Source organism: Saccoglossus kowalevskii, chromosome 3 (assembly GCF_978046115.1).
Source record: "Saccoglossus kowalevskii chromosome 3, keSacKowa6.1, whole genome shotgun sequence".
Lineage (NCBI taxonomy): Eukaryota > Metazoa > Hemichordata > Enteropneusta > Harrimaniidae > Saccoglossus > Saccoglossus kowalevskii.
The window spans coordinates 12,230,154-12,257,467 of record NC_140643.1 but is presented as its reverse complement, the minus strand read 5'-3'; the positions used below and the strand labels follow the sequence as shown (position 1 = coordinate 12,257,467).

Below are 27,314 nucleotides of genomic sequence, written 5' to 3'. Positions count from 1 at the left end.
GAAAAAAACCCACATATTATTTAGCAATTATCAATATCAAATTTGACGAGAACAAGTATGCCATAAAGTTGAAGAGTACATTAAAATTTGTCTTAAATTTCCAAGGTATTTTCATTATTGTGTTTGCTCTATTAGTAGCAGATGCACTTAATACGAATGACAATTTTTTCAAATAATCCAGCATAAAATGAGAGCAATATTTCAAAAGCCACAAAAACTAATTATCCCTCATCCAATGCAGATCATTTGGGATTTCTAGATTTTAATATTACAGCTCTCCTAACTACTTGCATTACTGTAAACAAAATATTCATTTACAAAAGAAAAATTCACTACAGTACGCAAAATAGCGTGTGCTGAACTGTTTTTAACTGCTGTATTCATCTCCACAGACACCCTCACTAATACCTACCTCTTAGGTTCTTTGTATTCATTACTGAGATGCAATCCTTTAGATTTTTCCTCAACTCCTAGAAGAGACAGTAAATTGACAACAATTCCACCTTCACTGTCTTCATCCAAAGAATAACATAACTGCATTGGAATGGAACCCTCGCTAAAATGAAACATAGTCAGGTCATCAATAACAAGAATATCGGCCATATCCACAAACATGTGTTACTTTTTTATCAAGTAGAAATAAAACAGAGAAATAAACAGGTCAATAAAATCAACCAACTAAACACTTTTATCTAATTGTTTGTGTGCTGCAATAGGTAAATTATACATAAGATGTGCATATTATGCTAATTACCTAATTAATATGCACAGATTACAAGCAATGTGACAGAATTTTATCTAGTTGTTAATGCTGAATTAGGTAATTGTTGGATATGCATAATATGCAAATTACCTAATTAATATGCACAGAATACAACAAGCAATACAGCACACTTCTATCTACCTGTTTGTATTCTCTCCGGTATCATCCACTATGTAGTCATCTTGGAAATCTCCTAAGACTGATTCACTGATAAATGTCTGCAGAAAATAGAAATAAACACTTAAGTTGGAGATACAAGATTCTTGTAATCACTCACTGTGAATGGTACCGGTACACTGTATGACAGTGAAAGGCATATATTGTGGACTACGCAAACACGGATACTTTGTAATGTATAAGTCCTACCAGAATGAAATATATACCTTCCCAGAATGAAAATGTTTCTTAAAGCCGTTTTACGCAAATTTTTGGCCGAAAACAAAATTCAGTTAACCAAGAAAAAAGTAGTTTGATTTTGGCTGTTAAGAACATGACAACCAAATTTCATTGAACAAATTGTTCACAGAAATTACGTACACATCAAAGAAATCTGGCTGGTAGTTTTCAAAAAGAAGTTAAACATATCATTTTGTATCAAAAATGACAAATTAAAATATTTGCAAAAATAGAGAATTAATGATATCATCACAAATCGGATAGAGGTCCATCATAGGTACCCACATATAACATATCAAAGTAACCGAGGTGGTATTTTTTTCTAGAAGAAGTTGAAAAAGTAATTGACAGACGGATGGTAGACAGGCGATGGACAATCACATATATGAACATTGTCATTCACATTGACAGTGGAGCTAAAAAATTATAATCTGGTGTACATTTAAACACAAAGTTAAGACATGCCTTTATGTATATCCATATAGACTAAGTCTTACCTGTATTCTTGAATCTAAATCTCCGCCGCTGATAACCGCTGACAGTTCATCAAAGAATAACGCTGCAGCTTCTGGTGATTTACTGCTACTATTACGAACCAATTCCAGCAATGAAATTACCTGATTGTCAAGAATAGATAAGAATCTTCACAATGGGACCATTGTTTTAACTGTTGTATTTTTAATGGTGTCCTAATTTTAAAAACTAACTTATATTTAATTGTCGAGTAAGAACTACTGTATACTGTTTAATTTACACAGCTGAGAATTTTGGCAATTTGCCAAAATATAATGATATCTGCGAGGGGGAAAATCCTGCAAAAATCAACTGTGACAACTGTGTTTTTAGGATACTATTGAAATTTCCATTGTTTCACAATTTGTCTAAAATATAAGGGGCTATTTCATTCCCATGATGCATCTAAATTTTCTTGAACTAAACTTTTACAGATTCTATAATGATGATGATGTCACTATTGAAGTACTATATCATGAGATTAATAATTAATACTTTCGTAACTGTAGTAGCAATGAAATAATTTAGCACATGCTTTGTTCAGGTGATACATTTTTTGAGACTCACAACATATCAAAGTAATGAAGTTGGCATTGGAATTGTCTTTATCATCTGCGTCTTCATTTTATTTGCTTCACATACTAGGCAACGTTCTATAGTTATATCAGTTTTATTTTATAATGTGAAGACATGGGTAAAACTTTAAACTTTAGACAGGCTATTTTAGGCATGCAAAAATCCAATGGCAACGAGAGTTGACAAATCATTTGAAGTTTACCTGTTTGTAATTCTCATCTCCAATGGGTGCAACATTCAATGAAGCTGATTGGTCAACTGATTCCTCATCAGATTTGTCATTATAAGCCATGTTGTGGATGAGCATAATAGCACCAATCACACCGATACGTTTGTATTTAGCACTGGCGCTGGTTAACTGCTTACGAACCACAATATGAATGTCATCCTTGCAAAGTCAAACACAAGATAGAGATGATAATGCAGGCAACAATTCTATAAACATGCTTTTTTACTCTTAGTAAATATATTTTGCAAATTTGTACGCATTTTTCTATAATTTTTTAAATAGACATAATTTCCCACTGATGATGTTAATGGATTAACAATAATAAAATGTTTTTTCTTGAGAAATTTCTCCTTTTCATGATTACACCTTTTTTCACTAGCACAAAATATTATATCGTTGTGACTCCTGTTCTCAAGAGCAAAATGTTATGGTTATTCCTGAAGTTACGGTAATCTCTTGCAAATTTACATCAATTGGTTTGTTTCATTTTTTACCTGTATGTGACTTGTATCTTGGTTATTTCTGAAAGCTAAATTACTGAGAATAGAGAAGAGTTTTCTGATCTGTGAAATGGACAAGTTATCCAAATAATCAAGCACACTCTATAAAAGAGAAGAAAAAAAATAAATGTACCATTCGAAATTTTTATTTACCAATCAGTGACATAAAATATTTGTGTGAAATCATTGTCTGTTAACACAAAATTCAAACGATAACAAAAAAATATTTCATCCCACATTATAATAACTAAAATACAGATGTACCTCAAACTTTTAACCATATTTTGTTAAAGTAACAAGAAATGCCCATGAACAAAATGTAATACCCTTTCCTGGAAGCACATTTAAAAACATATCTTATTAATTCATGATGGTCTGATCTATTGTAATTTATTTACAATTTTTTCAATGATTAATAATGGTCATTGAGTGCCATTTATGAGAATATATAAGAAATAAAAGATGATTTTTAGTTGTTATGGATACCTTAATGAATACAGCAAACGGTGCCATAGCTGCCGGTGCGATATCTACCAAGTCAGAGAGTATATCTAATGATGAATCCACTTCGCCAGCATAGCCACTACCGATATGTGTCACCAATGCACCAACTATCTCCTAAAATCATAATTTATTTGTCGTCACATTGGATTGATTTAAATGTGTATCATGTGATATATACAATTGCATGTAAAATTATGTGTTGTCCATAAGGCCAGACGTTTTTTATTCCTTGTTTCTCAAGTTTTTATAAGGAAATTTTTTTGAGGAGGGCAGGAAAAAAAATAAAATTAATTCCTTTTTTCCATTAGATTTGTGTGATTCTCAAAAAATTGTAAGTGAGGCCATTGATTGGAGAGAAGAAATGAAATAAAATTTTATTCCATATATAACCTTGTTTCTCATTTGCGCGAGACTTCAGTACTTTGATCATGATACTCCCACGAAAATGCAACTTGGGTTTGTTATGCGGCGGGCAGAAAAAAAATTAAGATAAAAATAAGTTTTCTAAGCAATTTTTTGCACTTACAATTTGGCGGGCGCGGGATATTACGCTGAAGTCAAATTTTATTTTTATTTCATTTTCGGCTCCAGATCATTCGGCAGTTCGCGAAACAAGGGATAATAAAAGTCTGGCCTAACGTGAGTAAAATTGAGTACGGATGAATTAACTATACTTGCTAGTGTGTAGTAGTAGAAAAGTGTAGCTTTAAAAATGTTCCATGCACAATAACAAAACCAGGCTTTAGAAATGATGTCCATAACTGCATAACAAAGTTAAAGGGTGATCTACAGTAAGTACTCACCTGTTTACAGTAAAGATCTAAGCAAGTGAATGCGTGCTTGTAAAACGTACACCCAAAATGACATACTGGTGGTTCTGGTGATCGTAATAATACTTCGGACAAAGATAAGATGGATGCAAAGTATTCTCTCACAACCTGCAAACAATGCCAGTCATTTTGAACAATTTATAAACAAAAATACGTGTTTCCCACAGCAATAGCACATAACTATTCAATGGGGTTTTTTTTATAGTCAAATTCAGTCTAAAGAAAAGAATTATTTTCTTTAAAAACCAGTAAATTTAAAACCTAGTGAATGTCTCTCCTTCTGCAAATAATGATATTAGCCAAGATAAGGGACGACGTCAAAAGATCGATGTCCCATCCTACAAAAACAATTTTATTTTTATGAAGTCAAACAAATCTTGGAGTATTTGTAGTTTGTGTTTTTTCTATCCAATCATGGACAAAAATAACAGAAAATGAAAAAAACACATCCAAGACGAGAAAATGGTTTGGTCCGAGTGTAAAGTCTTTTTACACCCACCGGACAACCAACTGCTACGCAATACTACTGTCCGATTATCAATTTGTATTTAATGGGGAATATAGTCTGACGCCATGACCATTACTTATTAATTAAGTGTCAATGGGGTGGGGGGCTAAAGGAATTAAGTTTTTTATCCTACACTGAACTTTTGATGTTGTCCCTAATGTAGAGTAATTTACAGCTTGATTGAAATGGACACTGCTATTATCACATGTTACTGTCATATTTGTGTTTAGTTTGGTCTTATTACCACAACATCTTTTGACATCTTTTACACAACGCAAAATGTCAACCAAATCAATAATTTATGTCACCAGACTTGACAGACAAGCTGCGGTCTTCCATTGATGGCATGTTACTGAATATGCTTGCGACTGAAAGAAAGGGTCAATTTTACAACCCGCTGTATGCGAGCATGTTTAGATAAGATTTTCCCAAGTTGATATATACATACATACTTGACATATATTAGAAAGGCATGTACGGTTACCATAGGGATATAAAATGTATTTGTCCCATATTAATTTTGAGTGTATTAATGTCAAACATGTTTTCTATATTTTATGAAAAGTTTGTGAGCTTTCAAAGCTGCTATAATAAAATAACTGCACATCTCTGCTGACCGGAAGTTAAACCATGTTGGTTTAAAACCCCTTTGTGCACATGGTAACTAAGCAACCAGAAAAATTCAGAAACCAGAAGTATTGAATATAATTCTGACTGTGTTGTTCATTTGCAGTCTTACCTGTGAATGCATGTTGAAAGTAACACGTAATAATTCCTCAGTAAAATGACCTGATCGGATTTTATTACGAAACAAACTCTCAATTGTCTTTTTGCGATTTCCTGTAGTGTACAAAATCAATAATACAAATATATCGATCACCTGTAAATGAAATGAAAAAAACTTTTCAAATAGTAAAATAATAATAAATTTTCACTAAAAGTAAATCAGAAAAATTCAGAACAAGCCATGCATGGCACAGTCCCCGTTAGTTATCAAATTTAAGATGTATAATTTTTTGCATAGTAATATAATAGTTTGAACATAAACATGTCAGAGATATGGATCCAGAAACTGATGCTTGATTATGATGATTAAAATGATTGACATTCAGTCATTTTGTATCTAATGGTCGAACAAGTACTTGTCCATATTCAGAGATATTGCTGTAGAACAGCATTATTTAAATCAAAATGGCCAACATTGAGCCATTTTGAATATGATCGTCAAACTAATAAAACTGTACATCTATGACATGATGTATAATACATAATATAAAATTGAACATAATTAGTCAAAGCAAGTCAGAAATATGAACCACATTTATTAAAATAAAATGGCCGCCAGTCAGCCATTTTGAATTCGATCTGAAAAACAATATGATGTGGGACTCATGTCAAGTCCTAGTTGGAATTTGGGGAAATGTTATTCATGCCAAAAATAAAGTAATTTGCATCAAAAGCATAATTAGTAATTGAGAGTGAATATCGAAATATATGGTCAGAAATTAAACAGGATATGCTATACATGCATTTTATGTATCCAAACTTATGTTCTTGTCCAGGCTCATGGGCAGAGATATTATAATAGTAGTATATGGTCAAAAAGTAAGATTGCAGGCAGTCAACTATCTTTGAACGATTGTGAAACTAATTGTCATGGACATGTATAATTGGAAGAGAAAAAAAATGTCAGTAATACATTTTGAAAAAACAATAAGGCTGCCAGTTGGTTATTTTGGATTCAAACACAAAACGAATCATCATGGACATGTATCAACATATATAATGTTTGTATCAAATTTGAAAACAGACAAATCCTGAAACAAGAAGGATGCTAGTCGGCCATCTTTGATCTGATAGACATGTATCCTAACAAGTATAATGTATGTACCAAATTTAAACAAAAACTGACAAAGAATGCATTTTCAAAAAACAAAGTGGCTGCCAGTCGGTCATCTTAGATTGAATCAGTAAACCACCGCATATGCATATGTCCCAGATGAAGTACTAGGCACATGCAAAGAATGAACAGATTTGGTCCACAGGGTTCTGAAATACAACTCTGGATGGACGAAGGGATGGATGGAGCCCGAACTATAAGTCTCAGTTTAACTTCATTAGCATTTGAAAAACAAAGTGATGTGCATCAAGGTCCCATAATATCCAATGAATCAAATTGATATGCATATGTAAAATATTATGTCTGATGTATGGATGAAGTTAGAATATAATCAGTCTAGGCATGTCTATGATACATATAGGTTTGGATGCACGCATGCATGTACGGATGCACACATGGACAAACGCGTTAATCCATAAGTCCTTGTTTTTGGGCGGCATCTGAACAGAGACTAAAAATGAATGAGAGTGGTACTCCAAATAACCAACAACATACCTTGTGATCTGCAGCAGTTGTAACACCTTCAATGGCCTGTATGAACAAACAATAGAACAGTCAATGTGATATTATCAAGTATATCACGTATATCATATATAGTACTTTTATTATTTACTTTATTAATCTGAAAACCTAAAAAGAAATGTTAACTCTTTCTTTACGGTATTAATAAAGCATTATTCTATTCTATTCTATATAGAGTACACATATGCTCCATGATGTGATTGACCACAGAACCTTATGGTAATCACCCTGATATATTTATATACAAGAGATGTGATATATATCCTAGCCAAAAAATAATCAGTACTGTTTTTCACATCTCTGGTATTATTAACATGTTTTGTGGGCTCTCAAATCTTCTAAAAATTGAAATAAGATTGGACATCAGGCAATAGACTTTGTGGTCTCAGAATTTCTCTACAAATACATAAATTTCATGTAATACCATAGTAAGGGACTTTACCTTAATCCAACCTTCCGCAATGCATTTCTGAAACCTTATAGCAGATCTGACAGCATCCAATGTCAGCACTTCACTTCCTTTGATGCTCTCTGTACTGGATCTAACATTCAGATATAAATATACATACATATATCAGACATGTTTGAGATAGAAGTACAGATGCATGCAAATGCAAATCTATATTTAATCTCCAGTCAGGACACATCATAAAAAACATCAAAGTAAACTACATTACTGTCCTCATTATCTATTCAGATGCATTATGGGCCATCTTCAATGATCTCAACTGAGTCATAAGAAGTGAAATACTCCTTTCCTTGATCATTGGTCAGTTTAATCACAACAATCAAATAATCTATGTTCTGATGTATTTTTTTTTAAGTGGAGTGAAATGTGCAATAAATTCTAGGTGTTAGTGCAATGAAGCGGGTCAGCAAGGGGTATTTTCGTAAGCTGTAATCAATTGTTTTTATTTTCGCCATAATGTATTTTAAATAAATAAAAAACGTAAATTCGTAGACATAGGCAAGGTGTAAAATGTAATCAGCTATTTTATTCGTCCGTAATTTGTATATTAATATTTGTAAGCCTATAAAACATTTTGCAAATTAAATGTCGTAATTTCCAATTTAGATTCTTAAACTCAAATTATTAAAAATATTATAAAAACATAAAATGTAATTAGGAATTTGCTTTATCTGTAAAGTGTAAAAACCTATTTTTTACTGTAAATGGAACTTTTTATTTCTTGTAAAAATGTGAAATGCAGTGTTTTTTTCCTGTAACCTGTACCAGCTAACCCCCCCCCCCCAATGAAAAATAGAAGGCAAAACAGGATAGATTCTAGGCATTAGTGGAGTGGCATATAGTGAGTGAAACAAAAGATGAATTCTAGGCTAAGGTAGAATTGCACTGACCTGTGTCTACTTTTTCCATGTGGAGTGGTGTATGATGGTAAGCTGCCTTGGAAATCTAGATTACATCTCATCTCAGTAATCACCTAAGAATATAAAAAAAACACAGCATATGTACTGGACATATAGAAATGTAATTTCTCACTGTATAAACACAGCATATGTACAGGATGTATAGCAATGGATTTCTCACTGCATAAACACAGCATATGTACAGGATGTATAGCAATGGATTTCTCACTGCATAAACACAGCATATGTACAGGATGTATAGCAATGGATTTCTCACTGCATAAACACAGCATATCTACAGGATGTATAGCAATGGATTTCTCACTGCATAAACACAGCATATGTACAGGATGTATAGCAATGGATTTTTCACTGCAAAAACACAGCATATGTACAGGATGTATAGCAATGGATTTCTCACTGTATAAACACAGCATATCTACAGGATGTATAGCAATGGATTTCTCACTGCATAAACACAGCATATCTACAGGATGTATAGCAATGGATTTCTCACTGCATAAACACAGCATATGTACAGGATGTATAGCAATGGATTTCTCACTGTATAAACACAGCATATGTACAGGATGTATAGCAATGGATTTCTCACTGCATAAACACAGCATATGTACAGGATGTATAGCAATGGATTTCTCACTGCATAAACACAGCATATGTACAGGATGTATAGCAATGGATTTCTCACTGCATAAACACAGCATATCTACAGGATGTATAGCAATGGATTTCTCACTGCATAAACACAGCATATGTACAGGATGTATAGCAATGGATTTTTCACTGCATAAACACAGCATATGTACAGGATGTATAGCAATGGATTTCTCACTGTATAAACACAGCATATCTACAGGATGTATAGCAATGGATTTCTCACTGCATAAACACAGCATATCTACAGGATGTATAGCAATGGATTTCTCACTGCATAAACACAGCATATGTACAGGATGTATAGCAATGGATTTTTCACTGCATAAACACAGCATATGTACAGGATGTATAGCAATGGATTTCTCACTGTATAAACACAGCATATCTACAGGATGTATAGCAATGGATTTCTCACTGCATAAACACAGCATATGTACAGGATGTATAGCAATGGATTTCTCACTGCATAAACACAGCATATCTACAGGATGTATAGCAATGGATTTCTCACTGCATAAACACAGCATATGTACAGGATGTATAGCAATGGATTTCTCACTGCATAAACACAGCATATGTACAGGATGTATAGCAATGGATTTCTCACTGCATAAACACAGCATATGTACAGGATGTATAGCAATGGATTTCTCACTGCATAAACACAGCATATGTACAGGATGTATAGCAATGGATTTCTCACTGCATAAACACAGCATATGTACAGGATGTATAGCAATGGATTTCTCACTGCATAAACACAGCATATGTACAGGATGTATAGCAATGGATTTCTCACTGTATAAACACAGCATATCTACAGGATGTATAGCAATGGATTTCTCACTGCATAAACACAGCATATGTACAGGATGTATAGCAATGGATTTCTCACTGCATAAACACAGCATATCTACAGGATGTATAGCAATGGATTTCTCACTGCATAAACACAGCATATGTACAGGATGTATAGCAATGGATTTCTCACTGCATAAACACAGCATATGTACAGGATGTATAGCAATGGATTTCTCACTGCATAAACACAGCATATGTACAGGATGTATAGCAATGGATTTCTCACTGCATAAACACAGCATATGTACAGGATGTATAGCAATGGATTTCTCACTGCATAAACACAGCATATGTACAGGATGTATAGCAATGGATTTCTCACTGCATAAACACAGCATATGTACAAGATGTATAGGAATGGATTTCTCACTGCATAAACACAGCATATGTCCTGGATGTTTAGGAATGGATTTCTCACTGCATAAACACAGCATATGTACAGGATGTATAGCAATGGATTTCTCACTGCATAAACACAGCATATGTATAGGATGTATAGCAATGGATTTCTCACTGCATTAACACAGCATATGTACAGGATGTATAGCAATGGATTTCTCACTGCATAAACACAGCATATGTACAGGATGTATAGCAATGGATTTCTCACTGCATTAACACAGCATATGTACAGGATGTATAGCAATGGATTTCTCACTGCATTAACACAGCATATGTACAGGATGTATAGCAATGGATTTCTCACTGCATAAACACAGCATATGTACAGGATGTATAGCAATGGATTTCTCACTGCACAAACACAGCATATGTACAGGATGTATAGCAATGGATTTCTCACTGCATAAACACAGCATATGTACAAGATGTATAGCAATGAATTTCTCACTGCATAAACACAGCATATGTACAGGATGTATAGCAATGAATTTCTCACTGCATAAACACAGCATATGTACAGGATGTATAGCAATGGATTTCTCACTGCATTAACACAGCATATGTACAGGATGTATAGCAATGGATTTCTCACTGCATAAACACAGCATATGTACAGGATGTATAGCAATGAATTTCTCACTGCATAAACAGCATATGTACTGGACATATAGAAATGTATTTCTCACTACATAAGCACAGCATATGTACAGGAATGGATTTCTCACTGCATAAACACAGCATATGTACAGGATGTATAGCAATGAATTTCTCACTGCATAAACACAGCATATGTACAGGATGTATAGCAATGGATTTCTCACTGCATAAACACAGCATATGTACAGGATGTATAGCAATGGATTTCTCACTGCACAAACACAGCATATGTACAGGATGTATAGCAATGGATTTCTCACTGCATAAACACAGCATATGTACAGGATGTATAGCAATGGATTTCTCACTGCATAAACACAGCATATGTACAGGATGTATAGCAATGAATTTCTCACTGCATAAACACAGCATATGTACAGGATGTATAGCAATGGATTTCTCACTGCATAAACACAGCATATGTACAGGATGTATAGCAATGGATTTCTCACTGCACAAACACAGCATATGTACAGGATGTATAGCAATGGATTTCTCACTGCATAAACACAGCATATGTACAGAATGTATAGCAATGGATTTCTCACTGCATATGTACAGGATGTATAGCAATGGATTTCTCACTGCATAAACACAGCATATGTACAGGATGTATAGCAATGGATTTCTTACTGCATAAACAGCATATGTACAGGATGTATAGCAATGGATTTCTCACTGCATAAACACAGCATTTGTACAGGATGTATAGTAATGGATTTCTTACTGCATAAACACAGCATATGTACAAGATGTATAGCAATGGATTTCTTACTGCATAAACACAGCATATGTACAGGATGTATAGCAATGGATTTTTTACTGCATAAACACAGCATATGTACAGGATGTATAGCAATGGATTTCTCACTGCATAAACACAGCATATGTACAGAATGTATAGCAATGGATTTCTCACTGCATTAACACAGCATATGTACAGGATGTATAGCAATGGATTTCTCACTGCATAAACACAGCATATGTACAGGATGTATAGCAATGGATTTCTCACTGCATAAACACAGCATATGTACAGGATGTATAGCAATGAATTTCTCACTGCATAAACACAGCATATGTACAGGATGTATAGCAATGGATTTCTCACTTTTAGTTTTTAATCAAAAAGGTTTATCAATTTTTATCACATTTTATTTATTTTATTTTATATAGGGATGAGCAGACTATATAAAATCATTTTGAAAAGTTGCACTGTAAGATCATTTATATAGCTTAGGATTATTATTTGACATATAAATGCAGACGTATTGTTGAAATATTTAAGGATTTGATGCTATTGCAAACTATCATGGGTGAGTGGGAATTCAGAAAAAAAAGCATATCTTCAAGAATCTATTTGTGTCGGACCACCAATTGAAATTCAAACAAACAATCATATATGAAGTCGAAAGGATCACCAACGTTCAGTGAAAATTGCCAATTAGTTCATATTTTCCACAATTTATACGTATTTAACACTTCTAATACTAATCCTTAGATCCCAATCAAGTTGTATAAATAATGATGGAGCAATTTTAACGCACTACGTTTGTCGACATTACGTTTTATGACATAAGTACTTACCTCAAAGGCATCGCTTGGTGTGACAGTCTGTAAAATAAACTTGACGACAATGGGTAAATCATCTATATCAGCGGAGGACAGCATTTGTAATACAGATAGTCTCACCTATAGATATAGTACACAAGATTTCAATCTCATGAAATGCAGAAACTACATGTAAACCATCACAGGTCAAATATAAAAATATGTGAGTTGATTTGACTTAAAGTAATTGACAAATATGTAAAATAATCTGTAAAACAGACTGACAACTGTCAGTTTCTATAATCAAGGATTAATTAGATAAAGATGTGCAGCTTAAATAACCATGTAGATCTCACAAGATTCAAACTCTCGTGCTTCGTAAACATTTGAAATCAAACCCATTTCGTGCGTATGAATCAATCAAACATATTTCTAACACAATGCCGCATTGAAAAACGTAAAACTTGCATATATTTGCAAATTTTGGATCACTACAAAAAACAACTGAGTTGAACACTAATCAGTTCTTTCACAGACTCACTAATTTGCAGTTTCTGGAAATTTTCCTTTTGATTATCTGGCAACTCCAGTGACTTTAATTAAGCTCTTTATTGCATATCCCATCTTGCATATTCTAATCTTATAAATCCTTGTTTTATATATTGGCAAGTTACTCAGACCATGTTTACTTGATTCTATTTTCATAAATATAAGAATAAGATGAGTACTCTAGGTACATACACTGTAATTTACAATCAGACAACAATGATAACATTACCTCAGCTATGAGTTCATTTTGTAGATTCAAGTTAGCTAATGCATCTAGGATAGGAACAGTCAGCTGACTACTGTGTTGTAATAACTCCCTGTATGGAAAAAACATACAAACATACAAGTACGAGTTAAAGTGTTATTCAGCAAAATGTAATTTACTCATATGTGAAGAAGGTTGGAGGTAGGGTTTAATTCTTTTCTTAATGAGAAATACATTGTACATCTAGATACAAGCAGGCTTTTATCCAGCCACCTGTCTATTTGTCATTTTAGACAGGTATATTTCATTTGATAGTCAAAATTTCCACAAACATGTCCAGTTTCGACTGCAAAATTACCAGAATATTACAAAATAATTAACAACAAATTGATTGTAAGTCTGTGGTTACAGACTCGTACTGCTTTCATTTTGATACAGTTTTTATAAAGGCAGTTTCTATTTTTTGGCTATAACCCTGGATGAAAGTTTCCAATTTATCCTAGTTATATTTTAATTTTGCAATATTACCTTTCCAACAGTCTTTCCATTAAAGTTGCATTCATACTTTGCATCATGACACATATTGCGATCATTAGATATCAAAAGAATTCGCTATCTGCAAGCTTCAAATTAACTTGAATTTCAGAGTTGGGAGGGTACCCATTTTCAAAGTCAAAGTTGATAAAAGTTCCATTAGCATAATACAGGGAATACCAGAAGGCACCAAGGCTAACACATTGGACATCAATTGTCTCTGTGAAGTTCAAGACCTGAGGGAGTGTACCCTATGTGATAGCATATGTACTATTTATTTCCCTATATCAAAATATACATACTTGAGTTGTCTTGCTACATCACCATGTTCACTGTCTTCTACCACTTCAGGTAAACATGTTACGATTTCTCTCTGGATTTCAATTGATGTGATCTCAACAACCTCAAACATCTTATCAACAAGATCCTGCAATAATAGCGTAATATACAGTCAAACAGTGTTAGAAACCACTTTTATATGAAAACTACCTGCCTATAGTGACCACTTTTATATGAAAACCACCTGCCTATAGTGACCATCTTTAAATAAATACCACCTTCCTATAGTGACCACTTTTATATAAAACCACCTGCCTATAGTGACCACTTTAATATAAAACCACCTGCCTATAGTGACCACTTTTATGTAAATATCACCTGCCTATAGTGACCACTTTATATAAATACCACCTGCCTATAGTGACCACTTTTATGTAAATATCACCTGTGGTCACTATACACAGGTTTTACTGTATATCAATGACAGAGACATATATCAACATATCAGAATTAGAAATTTTTATGACATCTTAGCTTTACAATATCAAACAATGTAAACCTCTGTTACCAAGAAAATTCAATTCAACAAAAAGTCCACAACCTTAACTATTTTTGTTTATTCTGACAGTGGTGATTTATGACAATAATAAATCCCTGCAGCGTCATATTGCATTCAGAGAAACCTTTAGATGCACTAATGTCTTCAGCATTGCCTTACACATTATCTAACCATAGACTCTTTGCACCATCCAATATGAAGCTGTGGAGGATTCATTATTGGTCAAATAATAGTGTGATACACATTAATGATTACACAAGTAGTTCTGTTGTCAAAAGATAATGAACACCTGTCAGGCATTTTACACACAAGAATTGAGGTGATACTTGAGGTATTGAGGTGAAGCCTATCCATTTACTTTTGAATTCCATTTGTTTCACATACTAGTAGACATTTGAATGAGTATTCAAAATACAGTCAATTAGTTTATTCAGTTGTAATACATCTGTCGGAGCTTTGTGATTAGCTGTCATTTGCAGTATAAAGGTCAAGTTGGATATCGTGCTGTACACACAAAGTTAGGATGTCCAACCCTATAGAGGGAGAACTATAAAAGTGGTATAATACTAACCTTACTTTTGACAATCCTGTCCAACCATCTGAATTGATTCATTATAAGATGTGGTATATTAACTGTACCAGTGTGATCGAATACTTGACTGTAGAAACAGAATTTAGTTAAACTAGTAATTTCTCCAAGATAAAATCAACAACTTATACTGTAAACTGCTCAATTTTTACGATTTGATGGTTTTATGGCATTCGTAAAGTTGTCAAAACCGTTGATGACATTTCGCACTCATTCACTTACTTTCGAAATTCACAAACATTTTTCCCTTACGAAATTAAAATGGTTTACAATATTCATCACTTTATAGCATTTAATGTTTCTGTAAAAATACTTGTTAATTCTGGACTAAAGAAGATTAATTTGTGAAATCTAACATAAGCTGTCAATGGAAGATATTTGGTGTTCTATGGTATTAACATGCATTCACACATACATACATCATAACTGACAAAACTCAAAAAATGTGTAATACTTACTCTTCATCTGAGAATTCTGGGAGTTTTTCCAACAATATACTTGCAAGATTTGGCTGTAAAGAAACAATATAAAGGTTATTATACATCTCAACCAACACAGGGCACTGAGATACTTTAAATTTGTTAACAATATAAAGGTAATTATACATCTCAACCTACATAGGGCACTGAGATACTTTAAATTTGTTAACAATATAAAGGTAATTATACATCTCAACCAACATAGGGCACTGAGATACTTTAAATTTGTTAACAATATAAAGGTAATTATACATCTCAACCTATATAGGGCACTGAGATACTTTAAATTTGTTAACAATATAAAGGTAATTATACATCTCAACCAACATAGGACACTGAGATACTTTAAATTTGTTAACAATATAAAGGTAATTATACATCTCAACCAACACAGGGCACTGAGATACTTTAAATTTGTTAACAATGTAAAGGTAATTATACATCTCAACCAACACAGGGCACTGAGATACTTTAAATTTGTTAACAATATAAAGGTAATTATACATCTCAACCAACATAGGACACTGAGATACTTTAAATTTGTTAACAATATAAAGGTAATTATACATCTCAACCAACATAGGGCACTGAGATACTTTAAATTTGTTAACAATATAAAGGTAATTATACATCTCAACCAACATAGGACACTGAGATACTTTAAATTTGTTAACAATATAAAGGTAATTATACATCTCAACCAACATAGGGCACTGAGATACTTTAAATTTGTTAACAATATAAAGGTAATTATACATCTCAACCAACATAGGACACTGAGATACTTTAAATTTGTTAACAATATAAAGGTAATTATACATCTCAACCTACATAGGGCACTGAGATACTTTAAATTTGTTAACAATATAAAGGTAATTATACATCTCAACCAACACAGGGCACTGAGATACTTTAAATTTGTTAACAATATAAAATTAATTATACATCTCAACCAACATAGAGAAGATATTACGAAGCCCATCTTGTCTGGAAAAATAACCCTGCGTTGATAAAAATGATCTCAGAAAATGTTTAAAAAATAATGTTTCGCGTTGACCAAATATAATCATGCAAAGTATAAATTCAAAGTGTTTTAATACATTGGTGAGAGGTCGCATTTTATGTGAACAAGAACATGCACCAAGGAGGAAAAGCAAGCCAAAGTCGAAACGGGGTGCATCATGGACATGACATAACACGACATCATTTTGAGACGCAATTGAACTTCAAGTACTTCTTTGCGAAACTTGCTGCGTGGCGATGCTGACATCAAGTGTGTGTTGACCGAAGTTTGATCCCAAGTCACGCACTGAACTGGCATGTTACCTTAGCAACCTTTTTCTTTCGTGCTCCGCGCGTCAATCTAGTAAAATTGATATTATATCCGAAGGTACTGTAATTATGCAACTTGTATGCAACTCTGTACTGGCTTTGAATATATCAACGTCGTTTACTTAGTGCACTGCTTTTCTAATTACGCAAATTTGTTTACAATATTGTACCGGCTCTGAATATTTCAACTTCGTAATGTATTGCTTTCATGATAATTAGTTTTTTTTAACTATTGTTAGGGCACTGACCCGGGGTATTGGGTCTGTGAATATTTCAATATCACCGACTTGATAATGCGTTGCATTCGTAATAATTACGCAAACATAAACATACCATACGCCAAATTAAATTTTACTATAATATAATAAACTCTGGGCAGCGCACTTCGATCGCATCATTCACGTACATTTCGACTGAACTCTAATAACCACGCGTTTGAATTACGTGCGGCATTGGGCACTGACCTCCAGAGTTCACGCACTGATATTTAAATTCGAACCACCCAGCTTGATGCAAATCAATATAGTTACTTACAACTCTCACAAATACCATGGACGCGAAGAGTTAACTGGGGGGTTAAATGAAAGGGAACGTCTTTCTTGGACAAAAAACACGTCAGTACAAGATTATGTGTGCAAGGTTAGATTTATAGAACGTACATGACCGCTTAACTCTGTGTTTTTTACCGAATCCGGTATAATGAAAATATGACACGAGGTCAATCGCCCGACCAATCAAAAACGTCAATTTACGCACCATAAGGTGGTTCACTTCAATGACTTAATAGAATAATGGCGGAGATATGGTCGATGCAACCCTGTGGACCAGCAAAGAAAAAGCCCTGTACTAAGCTTTCGATCACGGAAATTCGTAATCGATGTGCTGACCGATGGATATTTATCGACTAAGTAATAATCTTGCCCAACATCTGTAGTGTTGTGGGGGAATGATTTTTTTCACGTCAAATCTTTACCGAACCTAAACTGCTTGCTAACTGAAAGGCTGTGATGATGGAGATCATCTGCGATTGCGGCTACACCAAGTACTGATAACATAAAAACTCAAAGAAAATGTATATTTTTAATGTCTTCATGCAATATATTCTGAGTTATCCACTTTAATCTGGCCCGCGAATTAATAGGATACAATTTTAAACATGTTTTTGAACGCCGCGAATTAAAAGGATACATTTAAAAATTAGCATTTGAAAATAAAATGGGTGCGCGAATTAATAGGGACCGCGAATTAATCAAGTTTTTACGGTAGACTTACCTGCAATAAATCAATTCCAAGTAACATTTTAACCAAACTATCCTGATTTGAACCTCGTGCACTATGGATTAAAATATATAGAATTGTTAATTTCTTGTGTATTTTTTACTTCATCTGGCCTCCACTTGGTAAAAATATTTGCACACATACCTGTCACATTCATTGGAAGTTACAGTCGGCAACAAACTGTGTTTTAATCTGAAGAAAAAATAACAATCACATGACCAGATGAGTAATTAATAATATTTCCCAGTATTTAATTTTTGTCTCAGCTCAAAGAAAATACTGCACTCAACAAACATGGCTAAATATTGTACAAAATTATTGTTGTTTTTTTCAAATTGGAACAAATTTTATCTGAAAATTGCATCATGATATATTGTGTATAATAAGGCTTCATTGAATTTTCACCAAATTATATTTTGTCAATGTTTTAATGAAACTTTTTAAAGCAATTACAACTTCCTTAACTTTTAACTTTTCACTAAACCCAGATAAATACATAAGGTCAACAAATTACTTTTCTGTACTACTAACATACCATGAAAAAAATCAAATTTTTATAAAATTGTTAGAAAATTAAAATGTATGATATTTTTAATTAATCAAATAATGCTTAAACATATATTCATGGTAATAGCTTCAAAGTGACTAATTTTTGCTCCACAAAACATTTCATTCTAAGTAGAATCAAAGAAAGCTTAGAAAGAACTCCCATGTGCTGAGAGTATTGGAGACACATTAAATATAATTCGAAATTACTTAGCTGAAAACTAATTATGCAAATCAGAAAATTAATATGACCAGATTTGAGTGTAAAACTAATGAGGTCTGCGCAATGTAACAGAAAATCTATGTCTCCAAGTTTAATTGAAATGTGATTAGAACCAAAAAATTATGAATTATTATGCTTATTAGGGAATTAATATGAACAGATTTTTACCCCAAACTAATTAGGTTTGTACATTGTCCTAGAGCATCTTTATACTAAGTTTCATTGAAATGGAATAATTAGTACCGTGAAAACTCCAAAATTTCGACCCCTCTAAAAATTCGATCGCCTATTTATTTACCGGGTTTCGGTGTTTTATTTACCTCCAAATTTTCGATTCCACTAAAAATTGCCGACTCATTCTTATTCGAAAATTGCGACCAGTTTTAGTTTTCCCACAAACGAAAAAAAAACGATGTGAGCGTTCAAACGGGACCTTCCTCGAAGGCATGAATCCGGGTTTCTGATTGACTGAGAGATTTTTATTTTATTGGTAACGAAAATATATTCTAAATAAACGAAGTTTGAAATAAAAACGAACACAAAAATCTCGGCATGCTGCGTTTCTGAATTGTTGATTATTACTGTACTCAGTAGTGATTATAATAATGTACACAAAATAAATTTGTTGAATGGTTATGAAATACAAATAAAAGTCAACTTAGTTTCATCGTAAGCGAATGATTCCGGTCTCGTATAAACGTTTGATGCTGTAGGATATCCGCCATGTTCTCTTAGGTCAAATAGGTCAAATCGCTAATTAACCAATCAAAAAGCTGGATGATGCCAACGTGTTCAAATTACCATAGCTTATTTAAATATGTTAATGTTATTGAACGCGATGCGGAAGAGATTGGTGTTGTAGTACGATGTTTTGGCTTGGATTTTGATGCGAAAACGGCATGATTTTTTTTAAATAAAAAAATTAGTTGTTTTTAAAAAATAAACTGGTCATCTGAAGAATAATTTAACATTGTTCACAGTGATAACAGCTCATTCTCGAAAGGAAGCTTACCCGCTCACGCTAGTCACGATAAAAATCATACACATGTACTCTTGAATAGACAAACGTCAATGACTACGGTAAAACTTAGACTCTTAGGTAATTAATATGCACAATTATTTACCCTAAAACTAATCAGGTCTCTGCATAGTCCTAAAGGATCTATGTACCAAGTTTCATTGAAATGCGATGATTAGTACTTGAGATACCCGTGGAAAAGCTGAAAATTAACTAATTATGCAAATTAGGTGATTAATATGCACAAATATTTATCGAAAACAATCAATCTCTGCATAGTCCTTGAGTATGTAAGTACCAAGTTTCATTGAAATGTAATGCTAACTACTTATATCAAATGCTGAAAATTAATTAATTATGCAAATTAGGTAATTAATATGTACTGATATTACCATAAAAACTATCAGGTCTGTGCAGTGTCGTATGACATCTATGTACCAAGTTTCATTGAAATGTGATGATTAGTACTTGAGATATCAGTGGAAAAACCGAAAATTGACTAATCATTATGCAAATTAGGTAATTAGTATCCACGGATTATTACCAAAAACTAATCAAAACCTAGCATTAGTTCAGAGCATCTATGTACCAAGTTTCATCAAAATCCAATGAGTGGTTGTTTAGATATCAGTGGAACAGTCATGGAACCACTAAAAAATAGCTAATTATCATGCAAATTAGGTAATTAATATGCACGGATTTTTACCAAAAATTAATCAAATCTGCGCATATGTTCAGAGCATCTATGTACCAAGTTTCATCAAAATCCAATGAGTGGTTCTTTAGATATCAGTGGAACAGTCATAGAACAGCTAAAAATTAGCTAATTATCATGCAAATTAGGTAATTAACGAGCATGGATTTTTACCAAAACCTAATCAAATCTGCGCATTGGCCCAGAGCATCTATGCACCAAGTTTCATCAAAAACCGATGTATGGTTCTTGAGATAGCAGTGGAACAGTCGGACACACATACACACACACACACATACACACATACACACATACACACACACATACAGACACACTAACTGCAAAGACTCCCATTTTGTGCTTCGCACATGGGAGTCAAAAACACTTAAAATTGTAATAAATATATTGCTTCTATTTCACAAGTTGATACCAACAATATTTTTCTCACTCAAGATGGGGTAAATTTTTCATATTTTTTGTAACTCACCAAATTAAATCTCTAATTTAGAACAAACAGACAAAATATGACATTACTTCTAGTTTATGATCGAAAAAATTGATCAAAAAATCGGAAACAAATTATTTATGGAATAGAGCAGACTATAAATAAAACAATTTTGTGGATGTTGTCTGAAGTTGACTTTGGCGCTCAAAAATTTGATACTATTGTCAACCATACTGAGAAACAGACACATATTATTGAATTAGCTTGTATACATGAAATGATTGACTGATTGAGATAACATGTAAATACTGGTAATAAAATTATTATTATTAAAATTATTATTATTATTATTATAATAATAGAATCATGTTTACCTAACTGGATCTTCAATATGATTCTGGAAAGCTGATATGAATTCTTCTAATACCTGAAATGTATATTGCAAATGACTATAATCAGTTTTTTTCCTGTGAGAGATAAATCTTTCATGAATGTCATGAGTCAGGGTAAGCACAAAGTTTTTGTAAAAGTAAATATATAAATTTTTATGTAAAAGAGTAAAAGTGGCTAATGTGAAATTATGTCGCAACAAATGCTGTCAAGACATTTTGTGAAAACTAGACGATTATGAATAAACTGTATATTTGTTACATCACATGGTCACATGCTTGCCGACGAACGCAACTCAAATTTGCAAAACTCTCACAAAACCTTGTTAACGACAGTTAATTGTTTTGTATTGTGCCCTAAATAGAACATTTATTTTTAATTTACATGTATCATTTAAGGATATGTTAACTTACTGAAATAATGCAGTAAAATACAATGTAGGTTGAAACATTTCAATAAGAATAACACACATTGATGGCTATACTAACAAATTTCAACCATCCAAAATTCAGTGCAAATATTTTAACATTTTGTAAAATTTTCAGAAATTTCATCACCATTTTGAAGCATACAGATAGTTTAAGATATTGCTTTTAGTTTTTGATCAAAAGACTTATCAATTTTTATCAGCATTTCATGTGAAGAAGGAGCAGACTACACAAAATAATTTTGTAGATGGTGCAAAAAGATGATAATGGCACTCAAACAGTTAAAGAGCAGGGGTCATCATGCCGAGTCTTGTTCGATATCAGACCCATAGTGTTGTTTACAACATGTGTAAATGACATTGTTTGTTTACACAAAATTTGGACCTATACCGCACGATGATCATCGTCCTTTAAATTGAACTTACCTGAGGGTAGTGAGAGTGCTGCTTAATAGTCTTGGTGAGATCTCGCTGAAATACAGCCTGGTCTACATCTGAAATGACATGAACCATGTCAATCATAAATACGTCTGTCGCTATTCTACTTACTTTTATTACTTGTTTGTTGTGGGAGACCACGTAACAGTAATCAAGTACCGGGGGTAGTCAGGAAATAAAAGGTGGATATGCGGGTCCACATAACAGTAATCAAGTAGTCAGGAAATAAAAGGTGGATATGCGGGTCCACGTAACAGTAATCAAGTAGTCAGGAAATAAAAGGTGGATATGCGGGTCCACGTAACAGTAATCAAGTAGTCAGGAAATAAAAGGTGGATATGCGGGTCCACATAACAGTAATCAAGTAGTCAGGAAATAAAAGGTGGATATGCGGGTCCACGTAACAGTAATCAAGTAGTCAGGAAATAAAAGGTGGATATGCGGGTCCACGTAACAGTAATCAAGTAGTCAGGAAATAAAAGGTGGATATGCGGGTCCACGTAACAGTAATCAAGTAGTCAGGAAATAAAAGGTGGATATGCGGGTCCACGTAACAGTAATCAAGTAGTCAGGAAATAAAAGGTGGATATGCGGGTCCACGTAACAGTAATCAAGTAGTCAGGAAATAAAAGGTGGATATGCGGGTCCATGTAACAGTAATCAAGTAGTCAGGAAATAAAAGGTGGATATGCGGGTCCACGTAACAGTAATCAAGTAGTCAGGAAATAAAAGGTGGATATGCGGGTCCACGTAACAGTAATCAAGTAGTCAGGAAATAAAAGGTGGATATGCGGGTCCACGTAACAGTAATCAAGTAGTCAGGAAATAAAAGGTGGATATGCGGGTCCACGTAACAGTAATCAAGTAGTCAGGAAATAAAAGGTGGATATGCGGGTCCACGTAACAGTAATCAAGTAGTCAGGAAATAAAAGGTGGATATGCGGGTCCACGTAACAGTAATCAAGTAGTCAGGAAATAAAAGGTGGATATGCGGGTCCACGTAACAGTAATCAAGTAGTCAGGAAATAAAAGGTGGATATGCGGGTCCACGTAACAGTAATCAAGTAGTCAGGAAATAAAAGGTGGATATGCGGGTCCACGTAACAGTAATCAAGTAGTCAGGAAATAAAAGGTGGATATGCGGGTCCACGTAACAGTAATCAAGTAGTCAGGAAATAAAAGGTGGATATGCGGGTCCACGTAACAGTAATCAAGTAGTCAGGAAATAAAAGGTGGATATGCGGGTCCATGTAACAGTAATCAAGTAGTCAGGAAATAAAAGGTGGATATGCGGGTCCACGTAACAGTAATCAAGTAGTCAGGAAATAAAAGGTGGATATGCGGGTCCACGTAACAGTAATCAAGTAGTCAGGAAATAAAAGGTGGATATGCGGGTCCACGTAACAGTAATCAAGTAGTCAGGAAATAAAAGGTGGATATGCGGGTTCACGTAACAGTAATCAAGTAGTCAGGAAATAAAAGGTGGATATGCGGGTCCACGTAACAGTATAATCAAGTAGTCAGGAAATAAAAGGTGGATATGCGGGTCCACGTAACAGTAATCAAGTAGTCAGGAAATAAAAGGTGGATATGCGGGTCCACATAACAGTAATCAAGTAGTCAGGAAATAAAAGGTGGATATGCGGGTCCACGTAACAGTAATCAAGTAGTCAGGAAATAAAAGGTGGATATGCGGGTCCACGTAACAGTAATCAAGTAGTCAGGAAATAAAAGGTGGATATGCGGGTCCACGTAACAGTAATCAAGTAGTCAGGAAATAAAAGGTGGATATGCGGGTCCACGTAACAGTAATCAAGTAGTCAGGAAATAAAAGGTGGATATGCGGGTTCACGTAACAGTAATCAAGTAGTCAGGAAATAAAAGGTGGATATGCGGGTCCACGTAACAGTATAATCAAGTAGTCAGGAAATAAAAGGTGGATATGCGGGTCCACGTAACAGTAATCAAGTAGTCAGGAAATAAAAGGTGGATATGCGGGTCCACATAACAGTAATCAAGTAGTCAGGAAATAAAAGGTGGATATGCGGGTCCACGTAACAGTAATCAAGTAGTCAGGAAATAAAAGGTGGATATGCGGGTCCACGTAACAGTAATCAAGTAGTCAGGAAATAAAAGGTGGATATGCGGGTCCACGTAACAGTAATCAAGTAGTCAGGAAATAAAAGGTGGATATGCGGGTCCACGTAACAGTAATCAAGTAGTCAGGAAATAAAAGGTGGATATGCGGGTCCACGTAACAGTAATCAAGTAGTCAGGAAATAAAAGGTGGATATGCGGGTCCACGTAACAGTAATCAAGTAGTCAGGAAATAAAAGGTGGATATGCGGGTCCACGTAACAGTAATCAAGTAGTCAGGAAATAAAAGGTGGATATGCGGGTCCACGTAACAGTAATCAAGTAGTCAGGAAATAAAAGGTGGATATGCGGGTCCACGTAACAGTAATCAAGTAGTCAGGAAATAAAAGGTGGATATGCGGGTCCACGTAACAGTAATCAAGTAGTCAGGAAATAAAAGGTGGATATGCGGGTCCACGTAACAGTAATCAAGTAGTCAGGAAATAAAAGGTGGATGTGCGGGTCCACGTAACAGTAATCAAGTAGTCAGGAAATAAAAGGTGGATATGCGGGTCCATGTAACAGTAATCAAGTAGTCAGGAAATAAAAGGTGGATATGCGGGTCCACGTAACAGTAATCAAGTAGTCAGGAAATAAAAGGTGGATATGCGGGTCCACGTAACAGTAATCAAGTAGTCAGGAAATAAAAGGTGGATATGCGGGTCCACGTAACAGTAATCAAGTAGTCAGGAAATAAAAGGTGGATATGCGGGTCCACGTAACAGTAATCAAGTAGTCAGGAAATAAAAGGTGGATATGCGGGTCCACGTAACAGTAATCAAGTAGTCAGGAAATAAAAGGTGGATATGCGGGTCCACGTAATAGTAATCAAGTAGTCAGGAAATAAAAGGTGGATATGCGGGTCCACGTAACAGTAATCAAGTAGTCAGGAAATAAAAGGTGGATATGCGGGTCCACGTAACAGTAATCAAGTAGTCAGGAAATAAAAGGTGGATATGCGGGTCCACGTAACAGTAATCAAGTAGTCAGGAAATAAAAGGTGGATATGCGGGTCCACGTAACAGTAATCAAGTAGTCAGGAAATAAAAGGTGGATATGCGGGTCCATGTAACAGTAATCAAGTAGTCAGGAAATAAAAGGTGGATATGCGGGTCCACGTAACAGTAATCAAGTAGTCAGGAAATAAAAGGTGGATATGCGGGTCCACGTAACAGTAATCAAGTAGTCAGGAAATAAAAGGTGGATATGCAGGTCCACGTAACAGAAAAAAAGACATCAGAAAAGTGTAGGGTTATCAAGTTATCCAAATAGAATTTTAGAGTCAATGAAACCAAAATCATGTTATCCAAATAGAATTTTAGGGTCAATGAAACCAAAATCAAGTTATCCAAATAGAATTTTAGGGTCAATGAAACAGAAATCAAGTTATCCAAATAGAATTTTAGGGTCAATGAAACAGAAATCAAGTTATCCAAATAGAATTTTAGGGTCAATGAAACAGAAATCAAGTTATCCAAATAGAATTTTAGAGTCAATGAAACAGAAATCAAGTTAACCAAATAGAATTTTAGGGTCAATGAAACAGAAATCAAGTTATTCAAATAGAATTTTAGGGTCAATGAAACAGAAATCAAGTTATCCAAATAGAATTTTAGGGTCAATGAAACAGAAATCAAGTTATCCAAATAGAATTTTAGAGTCAATGAAACAGAAATCAAGTTATCCAAATAGAATTTTAGGGTCAATGAAACCAAAATCAAGTTATCCAAATAGAATTTTAGGGTCAATGAAACAGAAATCAAGTTATCCAAATAGAATTTTCGGGTCAATGAAACAGAAATCAAGTTATCCAAATAGAATTTTCGGGTCAATGAAACAGAAATCAAGTTATCCAAATAGAATTTTAGGGTCAATGAAACAGAAATCAAGTTATCCAAATAGAATTTTCGGGTCAATGAAACAGAAATCAAGTTATCCAAATAGAATTTTAGGGTCAATGAAACAGAAATCAAGTTATCCAAATAGAATTTTAGGGTCAATGAAACAGAAATCGAGTTATCCAAACAGAATTTTAGGGTCAATGAAACAGAAATCAAGTTATCCAAATAGAATTTTAGGGTCAATGAAACCAAAATCAAGTTATCCAAATAGAATTTTAGGGTCAATGAAACAGAAATCAAGTTAACCAAATAGAATTTTAGGGTCAATGAAACAGAAATCAAGTTATCCAAATAGAATTTTAGGGTCAATGAAACCAAAATCAAGTTATCCAAATAGAATTTTAGGGTCAATGAAACAGAAATCAAGTTATCCAAATAGAATTTTAGGGTCAATGAAACAGAAATCAAGTTATCCAAATAGAATTTTAGGGTCAATGAAACAGAAATCAAGTTATCCAAATAGAATTTTAGGGTCAATGAAACAGAAATCAAGTTATCCAAATAGAATTTTAGGGTCAATGAAACAGAAATCAA

The 27,314-nt window shown here is 33.9% G+C and overlaps 1 protein-coding gene across 1 annotated transcript in view; it reads right to left on the bottom strand.

Annotated features, from left to right (window-relative positions):
* LOC102801474 (Fanconi anemia group D2 protein-like) overlaps positions 1–27,314 on the bottom strand; it is a 69,617-nt gene that overhangs the window by 35,215 nt on the left and 7,088 nt on the right. The window contains exons 5-24 of the mRNA XM_085497559.1: positions 22,732–22,799; positions 21,863–21,915; positions 18,707–18,754; positions 18,557–18,617; positions 15,932–15,984; positions 15,456–15,543; positions 14,349–14,473; positions 13,537–13,624; positions 12,795–12,899; positions 8,595–8,683; positions 7,684–7,783; positions 7,215–7,250; positions 5,559–5,699; positions 4,285–4,419; positions 3,464–3,595; positions 2,972–3,079; positions 2,451–2,636; positions 1,657–1,776; positions 905–981; positions 413–556 (exon numbers count right to left, since the gene is read on the bottom strand). Of these exons, the coding sequence (XP_085353685.1) occupies positions 413–556; positions 905–981; positions 1,657–1,776; positions 2,451–2,636; positions 2,972–3,079; positions 3,464–3,595; positions 4,285–4,419; positions 5,559–5,699; positions 7,215–7,250; positions 7,684–7,783; positions 8,595–8,683; positions 12,795–12,899; positions 13,537–13,624; positions 14,349–14,473; positions 15,456–15,543; positions 15,932–15,984; positions 18,557–18,617; positions 18,707–18,754; positions 21,863–21,915; positions 22,732–22,799 (1,957 nt within the window). The remainder of the gene's footprint in view (positions 1–412; positions 557–904; positions 982–1,656; positions 1,777–2,450; positions 2,637–2,971; positions 3,080–3,463; positions 3,596–4,284; positions 4,420–5,558; positions 5,700–7,214; positions 7,251–7,683; positions 7,784–8,594; positions 8,684–12,794; positions 12,900–13,536; positions 13,625–14,348; positions 14,474–15,455; positions 15,544–15,931; positions 15,985–18,556; positions 18,618–18,706; positions 18,755–21,862; positions 21,916–22,731; positions 22,800–27,314) is intronic.